Source organism: Antechinus flavipes, chromosome 1, assembly GCF_016432865.1.
Source record: "Antechinus flavipes isolate AdamAnt ecotype Samford, QLD, Australia chromosome 1, AdamAnt_v2, whole genome shotgun sequence".
NCBI classification, from domain to species: domain Eukaryota; kingdom Metazoa; phylum Chordata; class Mammalia; order Dasyuromorphia; family Dasyuridae; genus Antechinus; species Antechinus flavipes.
In genome coordinates, this window is record NC_067398.1 from 405,075,780 (window position 1) to 405,098,090 (window position 22,311).

At 36.9% G+C, this 22,311-nt stretch overlaps 1 protein-coding gene across 1 annotated transcript in view; it reads right to left on the minus strand.

Moving 5' to 3' along the window:
- Positions 1–15,403, minus strand: part of RETREG1 (reticulophagy regulator 1) — a 185,163-nt gene extending 169,760 nt beyond the window's left edge. Inside the window, exon 1 of the mRNA XM_051969868.1 lies at positions 14,774–15,403. Coding sequence (XP_051825828.1) covers positions 14,774–15,123 — 350 coding nt within the window. The 5' untranslated portion in view covers positions 15,124–15,403. The remainder of the gene's footprint in view (positions 1–14,773) is intronic.
- Positions 15,404–22,311: the final 6,908 nt, after the last annotated feature.

Here is a 22,311-nt window from a genome sequence, read left to right on the forward strand (position 1 = left end):
CCACATTTTTGCATGAGGAGAAATAATTTCATACATAGAATCTCCCTCTATTCTCCCAGGACACTTTTCTTCCATTAAACCCCCAAAGCAGTCTGCATTCTCTCATGGTTGTCCCATTGTGCTTTCCATTTTAGTTATCTACAAACTATTCTTATTTCATCTATTAGACAGAAATCTCTTTGAAAGCAGGTTCAATATATTTTTTCATTTTTTTGATTTCCCACAGTACCCAGCACAAATAGATATGAAGGGTCTTTGAGGGCTGGCTCAAATCACAAAGACCTAAGTATGGAGCCTATAATTGCTGATTATAAATACTGGTTATGTGACAATGTATAAATCACTTTACTTCTTAGTGCCCAAGATAGCCTTCAAAAACAATAAATGAAAGAGGAGTTGCCTATATGCATTAATGGAGAGTTTCCACACATGGGCTTCTAATGCTGATAAAAATCATGTCTCTGGAAGGAAAAAAAATAAATCATCCACATCCAAGACAGTGACTTGTATAGAACAAATACTTAACAAATATTTACGGGCAAATAAATTAATGATTCAACAAATGAAGGAATTAACATCATAAAAATACAACATAGCAAAACCTATATACAAGTACCAATCATAAGAATGGCCAGTTCCCAGGTTATCCCATGCTTTGATTTAATAATTATCTGATAAATGATAAAAGACCTTTGTAAAAGTACTACTCTGGAGTCTCATGGATAAGACTGTGGGATTTCAAAAGATTTATGCCAGCAATATAGTGAATAAGTGAAAATGCAAAACACTGAACTGGACACTAAAACTAGGAAGACAAAACCGGAAAAACAATGCTGCTCTCAAGAGGGTTATACTCTACAAAGAAGATACAATATTCAAAATGGCTAAGTGGAAAGCAAACTGAGAAATGAAAGATGGTTAGGGCCTGGAAGAATCAAGGAAATCATCATAGGAAAAAAGCAGGTAAGTATCGAAGGAAGGTGAGGGCTGTGAAAGGAAAGATTAATTAAGAGCAAATTCCAGGCATTACAGAAAGCTTGAGCAAATAAAGAAAGGCAGAAAATGAAATCTTGAGTTAGGAGAAAAGCCTGTTCAGTTTGGCTGGAATGTGAAGTACATGAAAAGAAATAATATGAAAACAGGATAAAAAAAGTAGATTGGAATCAAGAGATGGTCTTAAATGTCACTTTGAAGAATTTCTCTTTTATCCTGGAAAAAACAGGGAGCCCAAGTTGGTTTTTGAATAGTGAAATTACACACTCTGTTGTGTACCTGAGGTAAAAATACTTTGACACCTGGGTAAAATATGGCTTGGAAACAAGAGAGTAAAGGCTATGACAATAATACAGGGAAAAGAAAATGAATATCTAAAAGAGGGGGGAAGGCTTTATGATTTAAGTGAAAGGGATACATAATGGAGATTGTGGAGGCTATTAGACCTTGGCACTTGATTGAGAGATAGAGGGAAAGGTATAAAGTGAGGGAAGAATGAAAAATGACTACAAAATTATAAACATGGGTGATTGGAAAAATGTTGGAATCTTTTCAGTAGAAATGGAGACATTTAGAAAAAGGATTTCTTGTTTAGACATTTCACTTGTGTCCAAATCTTCATGATCCCATCTGGGGTTTTCTTGGCAGAGAAAGGGGAATAGATTGCCATTTCCTTCTTGAGCTCATTTTACAGAATGAGAAAACTGAGGCAAATAGGAGTGTTAAATGGCTTACTCAGGATTCACACAATAAGTTAAATATCTAAGGCCAAATTTGAACCCAGAACTGCGCCACTTAGCTGCCCCTTAGAGAAGGCACAAGAAGATTTAAATTCTGTTTTAGACATACTGATTCCAAAAGGACATCTACATGGAGATATACAACAAGCACCTGGAAATGTGCAGCTAGGATTCAGGAACAGAGACTAAAGCCGCTTACCCAGATTTATTAATCATCTCTGCTGTCCCTGAAATCATCAAGAAAAGAGAATGCAGATAAAGAAGAATAGAGAGTCCAGGATAAGGTCTTGGGGAACCATGTTGAAGAGGTAGCAGATGGGTGATAATCCAAGCAAAGAAGAAATCCATGTCAAAAAAAAAAAAAAAACCCAAAGGACAGATTAGACATACTCCATCAGTGTCAAAGATTGGAGAACCAAAAGATGAGGAAGAGTGAAAAAAAAAAAAAAAAAACATTGTGTTTATCAGCTAAAAACCATTACTAATCTTTGAAAGAGCAGTGTCATTGGAATGGTAACATTGGAATCCAGATCACAAAAGTTGAGAGGTAAGTAGATAGTAATTGTAGATGATCAAACAATTGGCAATGAAAGCCAAAAGAAACACAGAAAAGTAGTTTAAGGCAGAGGTTCTTAACCTAAGGATCTGTGAACTTAAATGGAAAATAAATACATTTATCTTCGCTAAACTCTAACAAATTTGTTATTTTCTTCAACTACTTTTAAACAAGGAGGAGGGTCCATAGGCTTCACCACACTGCCAAAGGAGTATATGACCTAAAAAAAAAAAAAAAAAATTAAAAACCCCTAGTTTATGAGGAAGGCAGGGTCAATTGAAGATTTTTTTTATGTTTAGAAGAGACATGAGTACTTTACTTTGTTTAAGTAAATCAGGAAAAAGCTAATATGATGGTAGGTGACAAAGAAAGGAAAAAAGAGAATGTCCTCAAAATACAGAGATACACTAAAACATACCAAGACAAACAACGAAAGAGTCACACAAGTGACACATATTTAGAATTATTTATGAAACAAGCTCTCAGAGAAGTGGCAGTGGGAATAATGACAAGAAGAGAAATTTGCAAGGAAAACAATCACCTCTACTTCAAAGACCAAAGCAAAATTGAAAGAATAGGATGAAGATGATGAAGATGGAAAGAGATTATGAGGTTTGAAGTAATGGAAATGATGGGATTCACAATAGACGGCCTTGAATTTCAGGAAAGTAGAAACTAAGATCATCTGAGAAAGAAGAATGAGAATGGCAGTAAAGGCTGGAAGTGAGAAGACATTGTAACAATCATTAATATCACAGGACATGAGGGCTGATCAGAAAAGCATACAAAATTTATTGTATATCTGAATGAGGTGAAAGAATATGAATTTGTGATACACCTAGACAACAGAGTTCCCTGACTTTCTCCAACAGAATTCAGCAATTTGGAAGTAGTGGAAGAAACAGATGACTTGTGTGACCAAAGGTGACAGGAAATTATAAATAATCTTGCTTCTGAATGGGACTGACTGGATGAAATTCAGTTTATAAGACTAGGCCTAAGTCACATAATCCTTATTTCCAGAGCCAGAAGATCAGGCCTTGTTACCTTGGACTGGAGAAAGTCACATGAAGTTAGTGAAGTTACAGGAAGTGACAAGACCCACAGGAAGCAAATAAGATTGGTGACCATTGGTCAAGGATGGTTACTTCCTTTTAGTGTATCCAATGAAAAGACTTGGGTCTTTTGCTATTTAAATCCAACAAGCCAGAAGCTTGTCAGGTTGCACGAGTACGTGGTGGGAGCTAGGATGTTTCCCTGGTGTGCTTGGGCCTCTCCATTCAGGGACTAAATAAATGTTTTCTCTTTGTACCTAACGATGTCTCTGATTAGTTAATTTGGGAAAGGGAGTCTAGCTCCACACACTTCACAAAACAAGAGAAAGCAATGGAGATGAAGTTGAGGCTATAGAAAACTTAGATTAAAAGCAAAGTCATATTATTCAAAAAAACATTTACAGATAAAGTTAGAAAGACAATAAACAGATGCAAAAGAAACAAATCCATCAACATTTTTCTAGTACACATAAGTGATATTGAAAATCCATATGACTTGAACCCAACTCTATGAGGAACAAAAGCTGATTTCTTCATATACAATATACAAGAATATGGGCTAGTTTCCATGAATTGTAATGATAAGTTCCACCATATTCTGATCAGTTCACAACTAAAGCATTGTGTTCAATTTTGAATGCCTCATTTTAGAAATAGCGATAAGCAGAAAAACATTCAGAGACCATATCAGAATGATAAAGACCAGAATGAAAAAAGTCCCAGGAGATCATACCAGGTATTGAATGATGAAGAAAATAGGCATTTTTAACCTAGAGAAAGAGATTGCTTGAGGGAGAAAGAACATAGTTCTCTTCAAGGGCTGTCACAAAAAAAGGATTACACTTGTTTTGTTGGGTCCCAAAGGGCAGAATGAGGAGTAATCTACCGAAGTTGCAAAGGCACAGACTTGAGCTTCAGGCTACGAAAAATTTTTTAACAGTCAGAATTTGTTAGGCTTAGTTTACAGCTATCTTGCAAAGTTGTGCGTCCCCCCTTCACCAGGAGGATTCAAGCAAATGTTGGATGATCTTTTGATAAATAGAAGTAGATCTCTGGTCAGATGTGGGGCTACTTCTAAGATACCTTCCAAATCTATACTGAATTCCATTAAGCCATTACTTCACCCCCACCCAAATAGGAGTTGTTCAGCAAGTAAAAAAATAATACCCAAAGAATAAATTGGATGGGTTCAGAGAATACATAATATTCCAGGATCTTCCTATTACAGAACTCAAAACAAAATTATTGAAAGGGTCTATAAAATCCTATGTTTTAGTGCCAAGAAAAAAAAGGCTTCCTTTCCACTCTTTACAATGAGTCCTTAGTATACACTGTGGAACTGCCCTAGGCAATCTCCAAGAATGGAAGTCTAGAAAGTCAGATTTAAGACTTACAGCTATCAAATAGGTCCTACTCCAGATACAGAGTAAGTCTTAGTCCCAAGAAAATTTCCATGTGAGTAGGCCAATTCTAATTCATCCTAACTTCTACTGAAGATTTTAAAGTAGGTCCCCAAAAAATCTACTTTGGTTTGATTTCATTGCACTTCCCCCAGAATGGCTCTGAATCTTCAGACTAGGGGTTCTGTAATGGAAAATTTGGCAAAGTTATGTATTATTTCTCAAAATAATGCTTTTTAAATGCAAAAAATGACACATGCAAGACATTAAAAGTTTTGAAATTCAATTATCGAAGTATTTTTAAAACAAGGTCACGGAATGCAAGTTAGGAACTCCTAGACTGAATAGATGCTCAGAATTATTCTTCCAGATCTTTCACTATAAAACAGCTTAAGTCCCAAATAAGTCTTTCCAGCAACATCTCCTATTCTCATCACCCAAGGTATTACTAGGGAATCCAGAACTGCCCAGATGAGATTCAGAGACTGAGAACAGCAAAGCCCAGTTTCAGTAACTTACATATAATTCCATCGTGTTTTTATTTTTTCTTATTTTATGTAATTTATGGTCCAAATGAAAGAATGCCCTTCAGATGTTAAAAATGAGAACTAAATCTGTTCTGACATTGATAAATATTACATTTTTCTATATTATTCACAGCACAAACATTACTCAATAATTTCACGCAAAATGTCAACTTAAATTTTAAAATTATATTATGCAATACTTGGGTGGGAAGTTCTCTAGATCCAGAATGAGAAGAAAGGTTTTTTTGGGGTTTTGTTTATAAAACTTAAATAAAATAAAAAAGGCTTTGTATGATACTAGCAACTGTAAGTTATTATGTTTTCAAAATTATTTGAATGGATTAAAAAAACTACACAATTCACTTTGATTTTTAAAAAAATTTGCTGAGTTCCTGTACATACTTTTTGATCCAGCAGTATCTCTTCTGGGTCTATTCCAAAGAGATCATTAAAAAGGGAAAAGGACCCACATGTGCAAAAATGTTGGTAGAAGCTCTTTTTGTAATGGCAAGGAACTGGAAACTGAGTGGATGCCCATCAGCTGGAGAATTACTGAATAAGTTATGGTATATGAATGTTATAGAATATTATTGTTCTATAAGAAATGATCAGCAGATGCTCAAAAAGTTATCAACTGTACTTATACCCTTTAATCCAGGAATATTACTACTGGGCTTATATCCCAAAGAGATCTTAAAGAAGGGAAAGGGACCTATATGTGCAAAAAATGTTTGTGGCAGCCCTCTTTGTAGTGACTAGAAATTGGAAATTGAATGGATGTCCATCAATTGGAGAATGACTGAATAAGTTGTGGCATAAGAATGTTATGGAATATTATTGTTCTCTAAGAAATGACCAACAGCATGATTTCAGAAAGGCCTAGAGAGACTTACATGAACTGATGCTGAGTGAAATGAGCAGGACTAGGAGATCATTATACACTTCAACAACAATACTATATAATGATCAATTCTGATGGATGTAGCTCTTCAACAATGAGATGAACCATATCAGTTCCATTTGTTCAATAATGAAGAGAACCAGCTACACCCAGTGAATGAACTATGGGAAATGAGTGTGAACCACAACACAGTATTTCCATTCCTTTTGTTTTTGTCTGCTTGCATTTTTTTATTTCCTTCTCAGGTTATTTTTACCTTATTTCTAAGGAATGGATACATATACATATATTGTGTTTAACATATACTTTAACATATTTAACATGTTTTGGTCTACCTGCCATCTAGAGGACAGGGTGGGGGCGAAGGAGGGGAAAAGTTGGAACAGAAGGTTTTGCAAAGGTCAATGCTGAAAAATTACCCATGCATATATCTTGTAAATAAAAAGCTATAATAAAATAAAAGAAATGATCAGCAGGATGATTTCAGAAAAGCTTGGAGAGACTTACATGAACTGATGCTAAGGGAAGTGAGTAGAATCAAGAGAACATTGTACACAACAACAAGACTGTGATGATCAGCTGTAATGGACTTGGTTCTTTTCAACAATGAGATGATTCAGGCTAATTCCAATAGACTTGTGATGGAAAGAGTCATCTGCATCCAGAAAGAAAACTGTGAGAACTAAGTGTTTTCACAGCTTAGTATTTTCACTTTGTTTATTGTTGTTTGCTTGCCTTTTTCTTTCTTTCTCATTTTTCTTCCTTTTTGATCTCTTTTTTCTTGTGTATCATGATATATATAGATATATGTACAGAAAAATTGTACATTTAACCTATATTGGATTATTTGTTGCCGGGGTGGGGGGAGAGAAACATTTGTAATACAAGATTTTGCAAAGGTGAATGGTGAAAATATCTTTGCATGTATTTTGAAAATAAAAAGCTATTATCAAAAATATACCAAGCTCCTCTTTATAAAGAATTTCTATGAAAGTTTGTCAAGCCCAATTTTTTTATTTTCGAGATTTATGCTAAACTAATACTTCTTCATATGCATTATAACAATTCTTTCTTAACAGATATCTTTGTTAAAATATAGGGGATTGCATGACTGCACATGTATAACCTATATCAAATGCTTGCCAATTCATGGAGGGAGAGAATTTGGAACTCAAAAATTTTAAAAACTAAATGTTAAAATTTTTACATGTAATTAAAAACATTAAAAATTAAAATAAATAAATCAAAACAAAATGATAAAAAGGATCACAAAAATGCCACACTTTGCCAAAATGTCTCAAAACCATCCCTATTTTAAAAAGTAAAGAAACAGTACTGGAATCTAACTCACACCACATAAAATATCTATGGAGAATTATGCAGTGCTTCAAACTACATATTAGAAATTTAAATGGAGATATGGCTGAGTGGAGCAGAGGAATGTAAAGATACAAAGTTCTATTTCTGAATTGTAACCTCACTGAGTGACTTCGGGCAAAATCTTTATCATCTCAGGAAAAGATTCATATTTAATTCATTTGTTGAACATTTATTAAGTGACTACTGACAAAATATATTCAACTATGGGGAATACCAAAAGTAATGACACCCTCTTCCTTCACAGAGTTTATATTTCAATAGCACAGACAAGATGCAAACACACAAATAATTCTAACATGAGGCAGAAGATAAAAGAATGACAAAACAAGTATAAAGGGTTATTGAGGTCCCAAATGGAAATCTTGGAAGTGCTTAAGTAAAATACTCTGTGCTAGTCAAAAATAATTAGAAAAGATAATTGGTTTGTTTTAACAACTGAAATTTGACTCAATTTATTTTTTTCCTTCTAGAGCATTATTCCAAATTACACTATGGAATGGTATATCTAAATTCTCTCTACCAATTATAGGATCGGCTAAGACTAGCCAGGAATCCAGTAATAAATGCTTGTTAATCTGAATTAAATTCAATAGGGAGCAGAAAGTAGATAGGCTAGGTTAAGACAAGCCGAGTTAAGACAAGACATATAGAGATGAATAGGGCTAATCAATCAGCAAATGTTTATTAAGTGACCACTCTATGCCAGATACTGTGCTAGGCTCTAAAGATACAAATACAAAGAATGAGACAATCCCTTCTCTCAAGAATCTCAGAAAATGGAGGAAGTGACACAAGCTGGTTTTTGAAGGGAGTTAGGATTCCTAAATGACAGAAAAAAAAAGGGAGTGCGTTCCAGATGAGAATTTTTTTTTTTTGCTTGTGCAAAGACATGGAGATGAGATAAAATATTGTGTATACAGAGTCAGTTTGGAAATAATGTCTTTTGGTTATTAAAAAAAAAAGTTTTTCTGATCAGTTAGACAGTAGGTGGTAGAGTCAATAATAGAGTATTAGATTTGGAACTCAGGAGTTCAACTTCAGTCTCTGCCACTTAGGAGTTGTGTGACCCTAGGCAAGTCATCTAACTAACCTCTTGGTCTCATCTGTAAAAGCACCTATCTTGTAAGGCTGCTGTGAGAATTAATGAGACAGTGTAAAGTGCTTTGCAAATCTTAAAGCATTACATAAATGTGAGATATTATCATTCAATTTTTTAAAAATATATTCAAAAACTAGAGCAGAAGACATACCCCACTTTGAGAGATTACATCCATAAGAATATATAAACAAAGTCTTCTCCCTTCATGTAATACTGTAATAGCCTCACTGTCCTACATACAAAATGACCATTACCTGAAAGCAAGGGCAGCGATAATGAGACTTCCAATGAATTATTTTTTAAAGTAAAATGTTCTACCCTAGTTAAATGTTATACTCTAGCAATATGTCCAGATAAAATAATTTGGTTTATTCGATAAAGACAATGGCATGTTTAATACTTCATATCCACATTTTAACATAGGTATAAATCTACAATAATAGAGAATGTGATCCATGCTTGAACAAGTCAGAAACCATTTGGGTGATTATCCCCTCAGTTTCAACACAGTCAGAAGGAGGCCCCTCTGCATGCTTTGCACTAATGTTTCACTACTTTCAGTTGGAACTCTGGCATATAAGTACTGATAAAATATTTGAAAAATAATTAATTTTTGTCAAAATTTGAAATGTGGCAGAGATTGGAAAACATTAAAACTACACTTTGAAGTATTCCCAAAAAACTACAGAGGAGATTCACACATTAAAAAATGTCTCTACACTGGCATGTCTGTACTACTGACAGTATCAGGCAAACTTCACAAATGAAGAATTATGCATGAAATCTTCAATCTAAAATAGCACAATGCCAGCTGTAATATTAACTTGGATGCATTTGTATCTAAACTATGCCAAAACAAAGTTTTTTTTAGTAGATTAAAGTTAGAATAAGTAAGAATTTAGTACAAAATTGTCTAATGTGAGGTACATCTGACCTAAAATGTCCAGTTAACTGAATTCATATAAAATTCCTTCAGTATTTTTCATTTTTTCAAGCCTGAAATTCTGTCTATATTATGTCCTACACAAATTGAAAATTTTGAACTATTTTCTAATTAATTCTTGTTCATTAATTTTATTTCCCAAATTATTTTGCAAGCTCCATGACTGCACAGTGAGTGAATGGTTACAAACCAATTCATTGACTCAACAAAGTTATTGGTATTGTGTGTCTATGAAAAAGCACCACACTCGGAGTCAAGAGAACTGGGCTTATATCTCCCAGATACGACACTTAAAAGCTGTGCATATTTGAGCAAATCAGGTCATCCCTATGAACTTCTCACTTGTGGATAATGCCCTATATTTAAAATGTGGACAATAATAACTATACTCATTATACCACAGAGTTCTGGGCAAAAAGCATTTCAATAAACTTTAAGGTGCCACAAAAAGGTAAGCTACTATTATTACTATCATATTATCATTAGTTCTCATAGTACAGAACACAGCATGTACTCCATGCTTGCTGATCAGCTGTTATTGCCTTGGACACCCGAGAAATGACAGAACAAAGGTCAAAGATGGATCAACATTAGAAGAGGTATACTGCTTTCAACTGGGGAAGGAACCTATCACTGGACCTAATTAGTCTCTGACAACAAAGTATTCTAGGAAACTTATAGAGTCTAACTTTATTACATGGGTATGATATTTAATTGTTTTAGTTGTTCACTCAAATGATCTTTCACTTTGATTCTTCTATTTACTTATATTACCCTTCAAACAGATTTTTCTGATTCTGGCTTCAAATTGTACTCCAGAAATCACAGATAGTGATCATCAGATGCTCCAGTCATATGGGCACGAGAGCTATCAACTAGTACGGAAAATCAGTTTTATCCAGACAATGCAATAATTGTATCCATTAATAAAAATGTAAGTTTCTAGGACAAAGATATCAATAGTCCTTCTGTTCAGATCACATTTGAATGAATGAGTTTAAATCAATGTATCATATTCTAAGAACACTGAAAACTTGAAGTAAAAACAAGAAGGAGTGAAAGGACCTAGACTATGTCACATAAAGTATGGCTGAAGGAATTCAAAACTGTTAAGACATAGGACATCATCGCTGTCTTCAAATATAAGAAGGCTTCTCATATCATGGAAGGAGTAGATCTTCTATATAATTCAATTTGATCACTGGGCTAGAGATTTAAAGCTGGAAGAAATTTCAGAAGTCATCAAAGTCCCTTATATTACAGATCAGGAAACTGAGGCCTAGTAAGGTTTAGCAATTTGTCCAGTTATACAAGAAGTAGAGAGAGAACTGGGGCTTGAATTCCAGCTAAAACTTCTTTTGAGTTAGAAGTTCTGAATTTTGGATATGATATTCCTGGGAGTTTTTAGCTTGGAGTTTCTTTTAGGGGGGTAACTAGTAGATTCTTTCTGTTTTCACTTTGATCTGATTCTAAAAATCTGGGTGGTTTTTTTTCATGACTTCTTCAAATATGTTCTTCAAACATCTTGTTTAAGATAATTTAATGATTCTCAAAATTAGCTTTTGATCTGTTTCAATTGCTTTTGACAGGAGATAACCTCATACTTTCTTTTATTTGACTCTATCTTTTGACTTTGTTTTAATATTTCTTTTGTATTGTATAGTTATTAACTATGATTTGGTCAATTACAATTTTCAAGGAGCCTGTTACTTGGAGATTTTGTACTTTTGTGTTAAGCTGTTAAATCTTTCCCCAAGTCCTATTTCTCAGTCTTTTTCCAAGTTCTATTTCTCTTTTCTTTTCCAGGGCTTAGCATAGTCCTGTTCTTAGATCTTTATTGGAATTGTTGGGAAGGAGCCAATAGGGAGGTGAAATTAGGCTGTTTTCTTTTATCCTACTTAATTATCATGGCTGGTCTCCAAGGTCCTAAAGATCCCAAATCCAATACACCTTCCAAGACATTCATTATGGTATCTTCAAAGACAGAATTAGTACCAAGAAGTAGAGAAAAATTTGAACTCAGTAGAACTAAGCTATATATTCAAAAGTAAAACCAACTGCTTTATGAAGTAGTGACTCCTTATTAAGAGGGGCAAACAATCATTAAAAATGCTCACAAAGTTTCTAACCATCAGGCAAGAATGTTGTAAAAGGGACTATAATATTGGACAGGAAGTTGAATGAAATGTTTTTCTAAGGTATTTTTCAACTCTAAGAGTCTACAATTCTGACTATTTAGCATCTTAAAAATACACCATAATACCAGAGAAAAATTGCATGATTGACAGCAATGAAACTGGAGATTCTAGTTCTAGTGAACAATTTAGTTATCTAAAGTGAGTTATTTTCTCTACATGTATTTAGACTTCTTTATAAGCATAAAGATAATGCTATATTACAATACTTTGAAATCTAAGGAAAGATTGATTAAGAAGAAATTGTCTTATATAAAATCTTTTTTCCCCCTGAGACAATTGGGGTTAAGTGACTTACCCAGAGTCATACAGCCAAAAAGTGTTGTGTCTGAGGCCAGATTTGAACTCAGCTCCTCCTGATTTCAGGGCTGGTGTTCTATCCACTACACCAATTAGTTGCCCCCAAAACTTTTTCTTTTGCATTATTTTTTGAAACTGTTTACCACTGGATCATGTCAAAGTTATGTGATGAATCAAAAGGCAACAGGCCACAAAAATAATTGCACCTAGTAGGCCATTATACTTTTAGCATTATGGCCAAAAATAAAACTAATACTTATTTCATAGAAATTTGTAAATGCATTTTTCAATACTATTTGTACAAGACTAATACATGATCAAGATTTATGTTTTAATCAAAACAATATAAATCCAATTAAAAATTGGTTTTGAATCCAGATAAATAGTTATTTCTTAGGATATCAACAGGCTCTCATCTGTGCCTAGCTTCATCTTTTTACAGAAAGAGTAAGGATACATAATTGAGGTTGGGAGAAGAAGAGGAAGGAGAAGAAAGCAGAACCATAAAAGATGCACTCACACCCAAAGATGAATATTTAAAATAAGTTACTGTCATTAACAACAAAGGCTGAGCTTATCCTAACCATAGAATTATTGATGTAACAAAGAGTTAGAAAGAACTAATCACTAAGAAGTCTGGTTAGATGGGTCAAAAATACAAGAGATCATAACACAGAAAAAAGGAGAAATGATGACTATTGTTTTCATTACTGTTGTTTGAGGACTGGGTCAGCTAAGTGGAGAGAGGCTCATTTTCAACAGATTTTTTTTTCTTCAGTGCAATTCAGGCTACCTATTAAGATGCAAAAGGGGTGACAACTGTAATTAAAGAATACCCATAAATTCAAATCAAATCCAAATTGTGAATTGTATTCAGAATGCAACGTCTCTTTTGTAAAAAGAGGAGACTAAATTAGATTATCTAAAATGTTTCTACTTTACCCAAAATATGATGGGTATTCATAAAATCATGGCTAGCATTTATATAGCAACTGTAGGCTTGCAAAGCATTTTACATTAAGCTTCTTTGATCCTCACAATAATTCTTTGAGGTAAATACTATTTCTTATCCCCATTTTTATACAGGAGGAAACTGAAGCTCAATAAGGTTAAGTGACTTGCCAGAATCACATATGTAAGTCAGGATTTGGGGTCTTCCTGACTCAAATACCAGCACTCTGTCCAACACCCCATGTGCAGCTTGTTTAATAACTTATTTTTTTCTTAATCTAAACTGCTATGGTACAAAGTGACAACACTAAGTAAACACTTAAGACTCTGATAAAGAAAAATCTAGAAAAACAGAGCAAAGGACAATATAACTACAATGACATTATCAACATAAAATCTATCAGTTTCTATTTGCAGAAAAATCTCCTTGGCTTTCATGCATATCTAGGAAATGGAAACATGCTTTCACCACACTGATAAACTTGAAAGCTAATTAAGTGCCAATGTACACTGCACTGTTCTGTACACATCTGGAGTACTCTGCTCAGCTGGAGTGACACACTTTCTGAGGGGCACTGACAAACTGAAGCAGGGACAAAATATAAGCAAGATGGTGAAGGATCTGGGAAAAATATGTCACATAAAAGAAGAGCTGCAGGAACTGGGGGGGAGGTGCAGCTCTGAAAAGACTTTTCAAAGGGAAAGGTTCATCCTATTCCTCCTGCCGTAGAAGAGCCACACCCTCAGTTTATAACATGGCATTTTTTATAACAAATGTTTATTCTGGGTTACATGTATTGTGGTTATTGTGAGAATTCTTTAGACAGCAGAAGATCGTCACTCTTTTGAGTTTATACTGGCAATTAATGGATGACAAAGCATTTCTATAAAGAGCTATGTTCTTCATTTGTATGTTTGAAGTTGACCATTTTGGAATTAAACCTGTTGAACAATTCTTAAATAGACCATCAGTATATTTTCCACATTATTTTTAAATATTAAAAATGTAACACTCTTCTAGATTATGTAGGGTCTATAATCTTCCGGAATTAAACCTGTTGAACAATTCTCGAATAGGCCATCAATGTATTTTCCACTTTATTTTTAAATATTAAAAAATATTATACTATTCTAGGTTGTAGGCTCTATAATCTACCTGTTTGCTTGCTTTGTCTGTATTTTCTCATAAGGGAGCAAATCCAGCAAACTAGATCCCAAGAGAGGAAAAACAAATCATTCAGTCGCTGCCTCAGGTGGATTATGAAAACGGCAGTCCTGAATATATATATATATATAGGAGTCTGTCTGGATGTACCTGTTGTGATTTGCATTCAGGGACACAAGTTCACGCCTGTTAGTTCATGCATTCAAGGATGAGCAAGTAAAAACATGTATGTTTCTGAAGGCGTTACCAATGTGTTTCTAATCATACTGGGCACATAACAGTGATAGGATGCTTTTTTAGCTACCGGCCTTTTAGACAGATTTCAAGTAGATATGCTTACAAGTTAATGCGAACATGAAAAATAGGGTGTGTGCAACATGTTCACAGGTTAAGTGCTTAGAAGAGGAAAGTTAGGCACTAGAGAGAGGAGGCGGGGAAGGAAATGGGCCTAGGCGGCCCCTCTTCTAACTTTTCCTGTGCTTCTTCCCAGCCCCGGGATGGCACACCTGGCCCAGGTGAGCCGCCCCTCCTCCCCCGGCCCCGTCTCCCCGGGCCCGCGCGCGCTCACCAGAACAGCAGGTTGGCGCAGACAAAGCCCATCAGGCTGCGGAGTGGCCTCCGCCAGCTTAAAGCATCCCCGACGCAGCCACTCAGCAGCAGAACCGGCTCCCCCAGCAGCCAAGTCACCGCGGCCGCCGCCTGCTCTTCCCACGGCCGCCGGGGCCCCGCCGGCTCCGCCGCGGTCTTCTCAAAGGGCCGGGGAGCCCCGGCCGCAGCCCCCCGCTCGGTGTCCGCCGCGGGCGCAGCTTCCTCCTCTTCCTCCTCGGCAGCCGCGGCGGCAGCCGGTGCAGCCACCGCGGCTGCCCGCGCACAGCATCCTCCCTCCTGCTTCTCCTCCCGGGGTCCCAGACTCGCCATCTTCTGTTTCCACTAGTGCTTTCTGGGGCCCGGAGGGGACTGTCGAGCCCTGCGGTCTGTGGGGTTGTTGATGATGGTGATAGTCGTGGAAGTGTTGGTGATGTTGCTGCTGCTGTTGCTGTTGCTGCTGCTGTCGCTGCTTGCCTCCGCCTCGGCTCCGAGGGCTCCCCGGGGCCGAGAGGGGAGGAGTGTGGGTGGATGCAGCGCGCAGGGCGGCCGGGGGCCGAGGGGGCGGGCGCTAGACTAGCCCGAGGCTGCGGCGGGGGCTGCGGGCGGCGGCCGCGCACGAAACTGCTGATTGGGGGGGACTTGTGACGTCACAGAGCCCGGGCTGGCCGCGAGCCGCTCCGGGAGACCGGCCGAGCTGGGCTGCAGCGGTCTACCCCACACCAAGCCAGCTGATGGGGTGGGAAGACTGAGCGAGTCGGGGGAGGAAGTGGGTGTGGCCAGGTTAGCCTGACACCAGCTGGTAGATGCAAGCGGATAGACAGACTGGGAGCGGCGTGCACGCGTCCTAATTGGGGGTAGCCTGCAAATAGGGTGGGAGAGCAGGTTTGGCTTTGGGAAGGCTGTGACGGGGTGAAGTGTGAGGACTTCCTGGGAAAGTTAGCTTGCCGAGAGAACGGTTGGTGCGCCTGTGAGTATGAAGGAGAAAACCCAGACCATCTTTCCCTGGCCCCACCATGATTCAACAATTTTTACTCTTTGCTTCCATTCTCAGGGGAGGATTAAACTGAAAAGGTGATTCTGTCCCCTTCCTCTTCTCAGTCTCCCTTCCACTCCCAACGCTACGTCGCGAAAGGGTTTGCCTGATAGTACATTAAGTATTATAGAAGGCATCCATTTATTGGAAAGGGAGAGCAGGCCAAAAGATGTCAAACCTCCTGCTGATCAAATTGCTCCCTCTGTTTGACACTCTAGGAAAGAAGGCTATAGGTGATGAGAAGGATAGGAACCAAATCTAGGACAGGTGGATGAGGGAGCAATGAGTGGAAAGAAGGAAGAGACCCCGAAGGGTATGTGCTTGTGATTCTCGTCCCTTAATTAAGCTCTCCCATGAGAGCCTAACCTTTCTGGTCTTTGTTCTCGTTTGTTCCATGCGTGGTTAGATGGAATAGTCTCCTATATAAAGATACCGAAAGGTACACTTGTTTTATGGAAAGGGACTGCTTCTGTTATTTCACTAGGGAGGAAATCAACTGTCCCACTGAAGGTTGGTACCTTCTTAGCAGGACTTGGACCCAGGTCTTCCTGGTTCTATCGACTAGATCCTCACTGCTCTGATTGATGTCAAATTAATGGCAGAGGTTGTAACATATCCTAATTCCTTCCTCCCTACCCCAAACCTTGTCGTCCTCTAATGACTATGTAACTTAACTTTTATATGGCAATGGAGAGAATTATTACTGGCATTTTCACCTCAAGAGATGTATCTCCTTTTCCTTTTCCCTCCATTTCCTTCTCAGTTATTTATGAGGTCCAGAGAGAGCTGCTTCCCCAAACTAAAGAGCAAATGGAAGCTTCATTGATTTGGTGAATTTTATGCTACTGCAGTCAGACCATTGGGGAATTAAATAAATTCCACTCAATAAACATTTAATAAGTTTTGAATATGCTAGCTACATATGAAGCCTTTCTCCTCAAGGTACTTACATTCCATTGGTGGAAACATGATAAGTGATTCAGATGACTCAATGGCAGGGAATAATATTTATTTGTAGGATTAATATGACTATTAAAAATCAAAACAATTGCATTATAGATCTATTTCATCTATTAACATGATGAGAGATTAAATTTTTCTTTTATTATTGATATTGTATACATCCCATTTATTTCCAAATATATATCGATACTTCTCAACTTAGCCATCCCTTGTAAAAAAGATCTTTAAAAGAAATTTTTCTGTGTTGTAAGGGCTAGAGACTGCTGTGTAGGAAAGGGATATATTCAAAAATGAAGGTTATACGAAAACAGAAATAAGCAAGAACATTTAAAATAAAAAGGAGGAAAAGAGCAACTCAGCAAAAAAAAAAAAAAAAGCATGTTAATGGTATCTGAGAATATATAATATTCTAGACCCATAGTCCCTTAGTAATGCAATGAAGGAAGGGGAATGAATCTTTTCCCCTTTTCTTGGAGTAAGTTTAGGCATTTAAACTACTATTTAGTTAATTTTTTTCTTTCTGTTGAGGTTGTTGTGGTTCAGTCTACTCCAACTCTATGACCTTGTGGATCCTATTATCCATTGCAAAAATACTGTAGTGATTTGCCATTAAGTGGATTAAGGCAAACTAAGGTTAAGCGACTTGTCCAGGATCACACAGATAATAAGTGTGTGAGGCTGCATTCAAACTCAGATTTTCCTGACTGTAGGCCCAGTGTTCCATGTGCTCAGCCTTCTCCAGTACTCCAGATATCTTTATACTCACTACATATATTGTTTTCCTCATTTTTTACTCTAAATGAGTTCTAATGTCTTCCCATCTCTCTTCAAATTCTTCATATTTATCATTTTAAATACAGTAATACATTGCCTTACATTCAAATACAACCATCTATTCACCTCTTTCCTCATTCAATGTTGTTTTCAAATCTTTGCTTCTCAAGTCTTGTTCAGTACTAACTGTTTTCCACTTCAAGATGGTACCTTTGGGAGGCTTACTCTAAAATTATTGACACTAATCAAACCCTTGTCGAAATTCCTCTCAGAACTATTTCACATTCTTGAGTATTCTTATTCATGACAAATCTTCACTGAAAGTGAATATGATTTTGGGGAAAAGCCAAAAGCCTTTCAGTCAAGTTTTACATAAGATGATAAGACCATTGATTTAGAGACCTTAAGAGTCAATGAATCCAACCCATTCATTTTACAGATGAAGAAATTGAGGCACTAACTGGGCCAAGGCTCCACAGGTAGTAAATGGCAAAGCCATATGTTAAGCAAGCATGCAACAAGCACTTATTTAGCCACACTGTGTGTGATGCAGTTAAGTAATACCATCTCTTGTGTTACTTTTGTTTTTAAATTTGACTATAAAATACCAATACTGATTTAGTTTTGAGGGTCATGAACTGGTTGAATATATTCCAAAATAGATGAAGGCACTTAGTGCTTTAAACATACTTGGAAATTGTTTAGATAAATGATGATTTAAAACCTAATTTACTAACAACACTATCCTTCAAAGCCTGTTTTAATAATTCTTTCCAGACCATTCTTGTCAACATGTATTCTATCCAGAGGCATTCTAAGTTAGTCCAAAATAGTATCTTCTCATTAAGTAAGTTATCTATGTCCTCCAAATATCTTGTTCAACTCAGATTTACCAATTGTGGCCTAAAATCAGAAATGAGAGGGAAAGTAGCTATAAAGAGAATATAATTAACTTTTATTTTTAAAAATCAGCATTTTACCATTTTACTGAACCCTGCAAGAAAAGAATGTGTACACACACACAGAGAGAGAGAGAGAGAGAGAGAGAGAGAGAGAGAGAGCGCACAAGCAGCCCCTACCAGTTTGAAGAGTTCCTATTGTTAAAGGATTTTTTAATAGTGCTATTGTCCTAATTATAACATGCTGATTTCCCCTCCTTCCAAAAACTTCCTTCAGTTCTCATGTTTTATGATTCCTATCTAGGCTATTCATAGTAATCACCTCGACCTGATTTTTGCCTATATAAAAATGTTGGGCATGAGTAGGGGGAAAGCACAAGGTAATTTGCCTTGACCCCAAATCCCTAGAGTTGATCAAGAGATCCAAACACCATCACCACCCCATTGCACCCCAAAAGCAGCCAAACCTGTTTACAGTATTCAGTGAATATTGCCTAACTCTGCTAATGACTCTGGGGACTAAGTAGGTTGCTAGTTCCTAGACAAAAGTACTACCATTCACTATTCAATGAGGCATATAATTTATAATTTTAGCAGACCCTTGGACCACTAAGACAAGATTAAATTCTGCACTGTACAATGTAGCAAAGACCACCTTATTTTTAGAGCTATTTCAAAAACAATATATCATTGATTATGTTCAGAAAATTATCACCATAATCATTAAATTTGATGTTGACAGGCTCTAAATTAACAAATACTCCACTGGATCATCCCAGTGATATGGATATTCCCTAAAAAGCAAATGACCAACTCATCCACATTTGTCTTTTCTTTCCAGTTCTGTACTCTGATATTTTGTTGTTGTGGTGGTCATTTTTTCTGACTTTACTGAGTTTTGTCTGACTTCATGACTGTTGGAATCCTTACTAACTGCTAACTAATTAGAGTTGATCTAATCTTACAAGAAGATTTTGGCCAGAACCTGAAACAAGGTACTAAGTAGAACTAATTAATACAAGGCTTGTGTTCACACCTTTACTCATTGGAGTTCACAAGTATGCCAGCTTCACAAAGTAAACTTTCTAACTTCAAGGGAGTTCACACCTCCCTTAAAGCTCTTTGGGCCAGAGAGCACTATGGGAGAAAACCCATAATCCCATTCTCTCAGAAGATTCACATATAAGGCGAGACAGCCATTCCAGAATACATTTTATTTTCCTCTTGGCTGGCTGGTCGCAGAAGAGAGTTCAGCTGGACTCGAGAGGAGCGACTCTGGTGGCAGACGAAGGGTTTTCAGAGGATAAAGCTACGAGTGGAGAGTTCAGTGGACAACCAGATTCATCTTCATCTCACACCACTGTAGTTGGTGGCTGGGCTCCCCAGAAGGAGACAAGAGAGACATTCCATCTCTGTGTTGGTTGGAGGCTGAAGAAAGCAGAGGCAGAGGCTGAAGGACAGAACCTTTGGATTTGGAGACATCCGAAGGGCTCTAAGCCTCTAAACCAGCTGTGCTTTGAGAAGAACAAGAACTCCAACATTTGAACTCATAACACATGACCTTTTCATGATGTTTTCTTTTCAAAGAATGGTTTGCCATTTCCTTTTCCAATTCATTTCAAATAGGGTTGAGTAATTTACCTGATATCATACAGCTGATAAATGCATGTGAGGGAATATTTGAACTTGTACCACTGTACCACCTAGCTGCTCACTAATAAATTTAAAACAGGGACCACCCCAAAGATCTAGAGCACACAAGCTATCTGTCACTTGTTTTTCACTATGACTAACATCCCCAGCTCTTTTTTTTTCCAGATTTGTAATATCCCTCTCCTGTAGTTATGCAGTTGGGTTTTTAAAGCATTTTGTCATTTTTAAAGTTCTTATGAGGATCATAGGAACAAAGAATCAGATTTGGCTCATTTATCCAGCTTGTTAAGATCTCGTTGGATCCTGACCTTCTCATCCATCTGTTAACAAGGCAAAAAGAAACAAGCACATCCCTTCTAGCTTTGCATCATATGAAAATTTGATAACCTTTTATGCAATTCTTTATCCATCATTAATTAAAATGTTAAATAGAACTGACTCATAGAAAAATCACCAGGCATCCCTTTCTATGGCGACATCAATATTACTTTAGTAGGATTATTCAATTCAGTTTGATAGCCAGTCTAATACTCCTCCTCTCCCACACTTTCCTTTGGACCCTCCCAAACACTGGGTTAACTCTGGCAGTGTGTGCATCAACTTCATCATCTAGATGTGTATCCTTGGAAAGTATATTGCCAAAGTTAGTGAACTTATCCACAGCATTCATATTTTTTCTATTTGTTGTAAGCGATGGTTCCACAGATAATGGTGTAGAACTGGTGATGGAGAGTGTGTTTACTTGGTAATAATTGTTCAGCCAAAATTACCCTAAACAGGAGAGGATAAAACTTTGTTTTAACTCAGCTTCAGAGGCTGCTTTGAGTGCATAATCCTCAGCAAACAAAAAATCTCACACCAATTCCCCTTCCTCTTGGCTTATGATCTTTTCAAGTAAAATAATTTACCATCAAAGTGGCAACTGATCTTGATGCAATTCTTGTCCTGATTGAAGGCATCTGGGGACATTGCTAAACACATTATGCTATTGTACAAGGCAACAACAAGATTATATTATACAAGAATCAACTCTGATGGACATGGCTCTCTTCAACAATGAGATGATTCAGGCCAGTTCCAATTGTTCAGTGATGAAGAGAGCCATCTACATCCAGAGAGAAGACTGTGGGAACAGTGTGGATCACAACATAGCATTCACACTCTCTCTTGCATTTTGTTTTCTTAATTTTTTTTCCTTCTTGATCTGATTTTTCTTGTGCAGCAAGATAACTATATAAATATGTATACATATATTAGATTTAACATATATTTTAACATTTAACATGTATTAGGTTACTTGCCATCTAGGGGAGGTAGAGGGGCAAGAAGAATGGGAAAATTTGAAACACAAGGTTTTGCAAAGGTCAATGTTGAAAAATTACCTATGCATATGTTTTATAAATAAAGCTTTAATTTTAAAAAAAGAAAGAAAAAAAATTATGATAAAAAGCACACTTCCTTCACTCCTTTGGTATCTGGGAAAGTTGACATCATTATCTAAAACCCAGACAAGCATGTCATGAAATGATATATGATACTGGTGAACTTCTCTGAACAACCAGATTTTGACAAATTCCACAAGTCCTCATGACTGACAGTATCAAAGGCCTTGGTCATATTAATAAATGTTGTATACAGATCTCTGTTTTGCTCCTGGCATTTCTCCTGGTGGGTTGGGCATCTAGCACCATGTGAACTGTTCCTCTGTTCTGTCTGAAACAACCTGGGCTTTCAGGTAGATCACCACCTTTCCAACTAGCCTAGTAATGAGGAGATCCCCTATCTGCCCTGTGATTGTTACAGGACAATGTATTTTATCTTTCTAGAGATGGGCAGTGGAGGGAATAACCTACCTCCCTCTTGCCATATAATATGGAAATTTTCATTCAGCTTTTATATGAGCAGTGGATAACCCTGCTTTATAAATCTCAGCTGGAATAGAATCAGCACTGGCTGTTACAGGAGGGGAACCTAATGGCATTCAAAACCTCTTTTGTTTGAAATTGAACGTGAGATATTTGTTCAATGGCTTCAGCATTGATTGATATTGATCTGTTAACACTATGAAAACGTTCAATCCATCACTCTTTGATCATGTCCATATCACCAATCAATGTAGCTCTAGTAGCACTGAATAATTGAGATGCACCATATTTCTTCGACTCATAAATAGCCTTCAGGGTATCATAGAAGCAC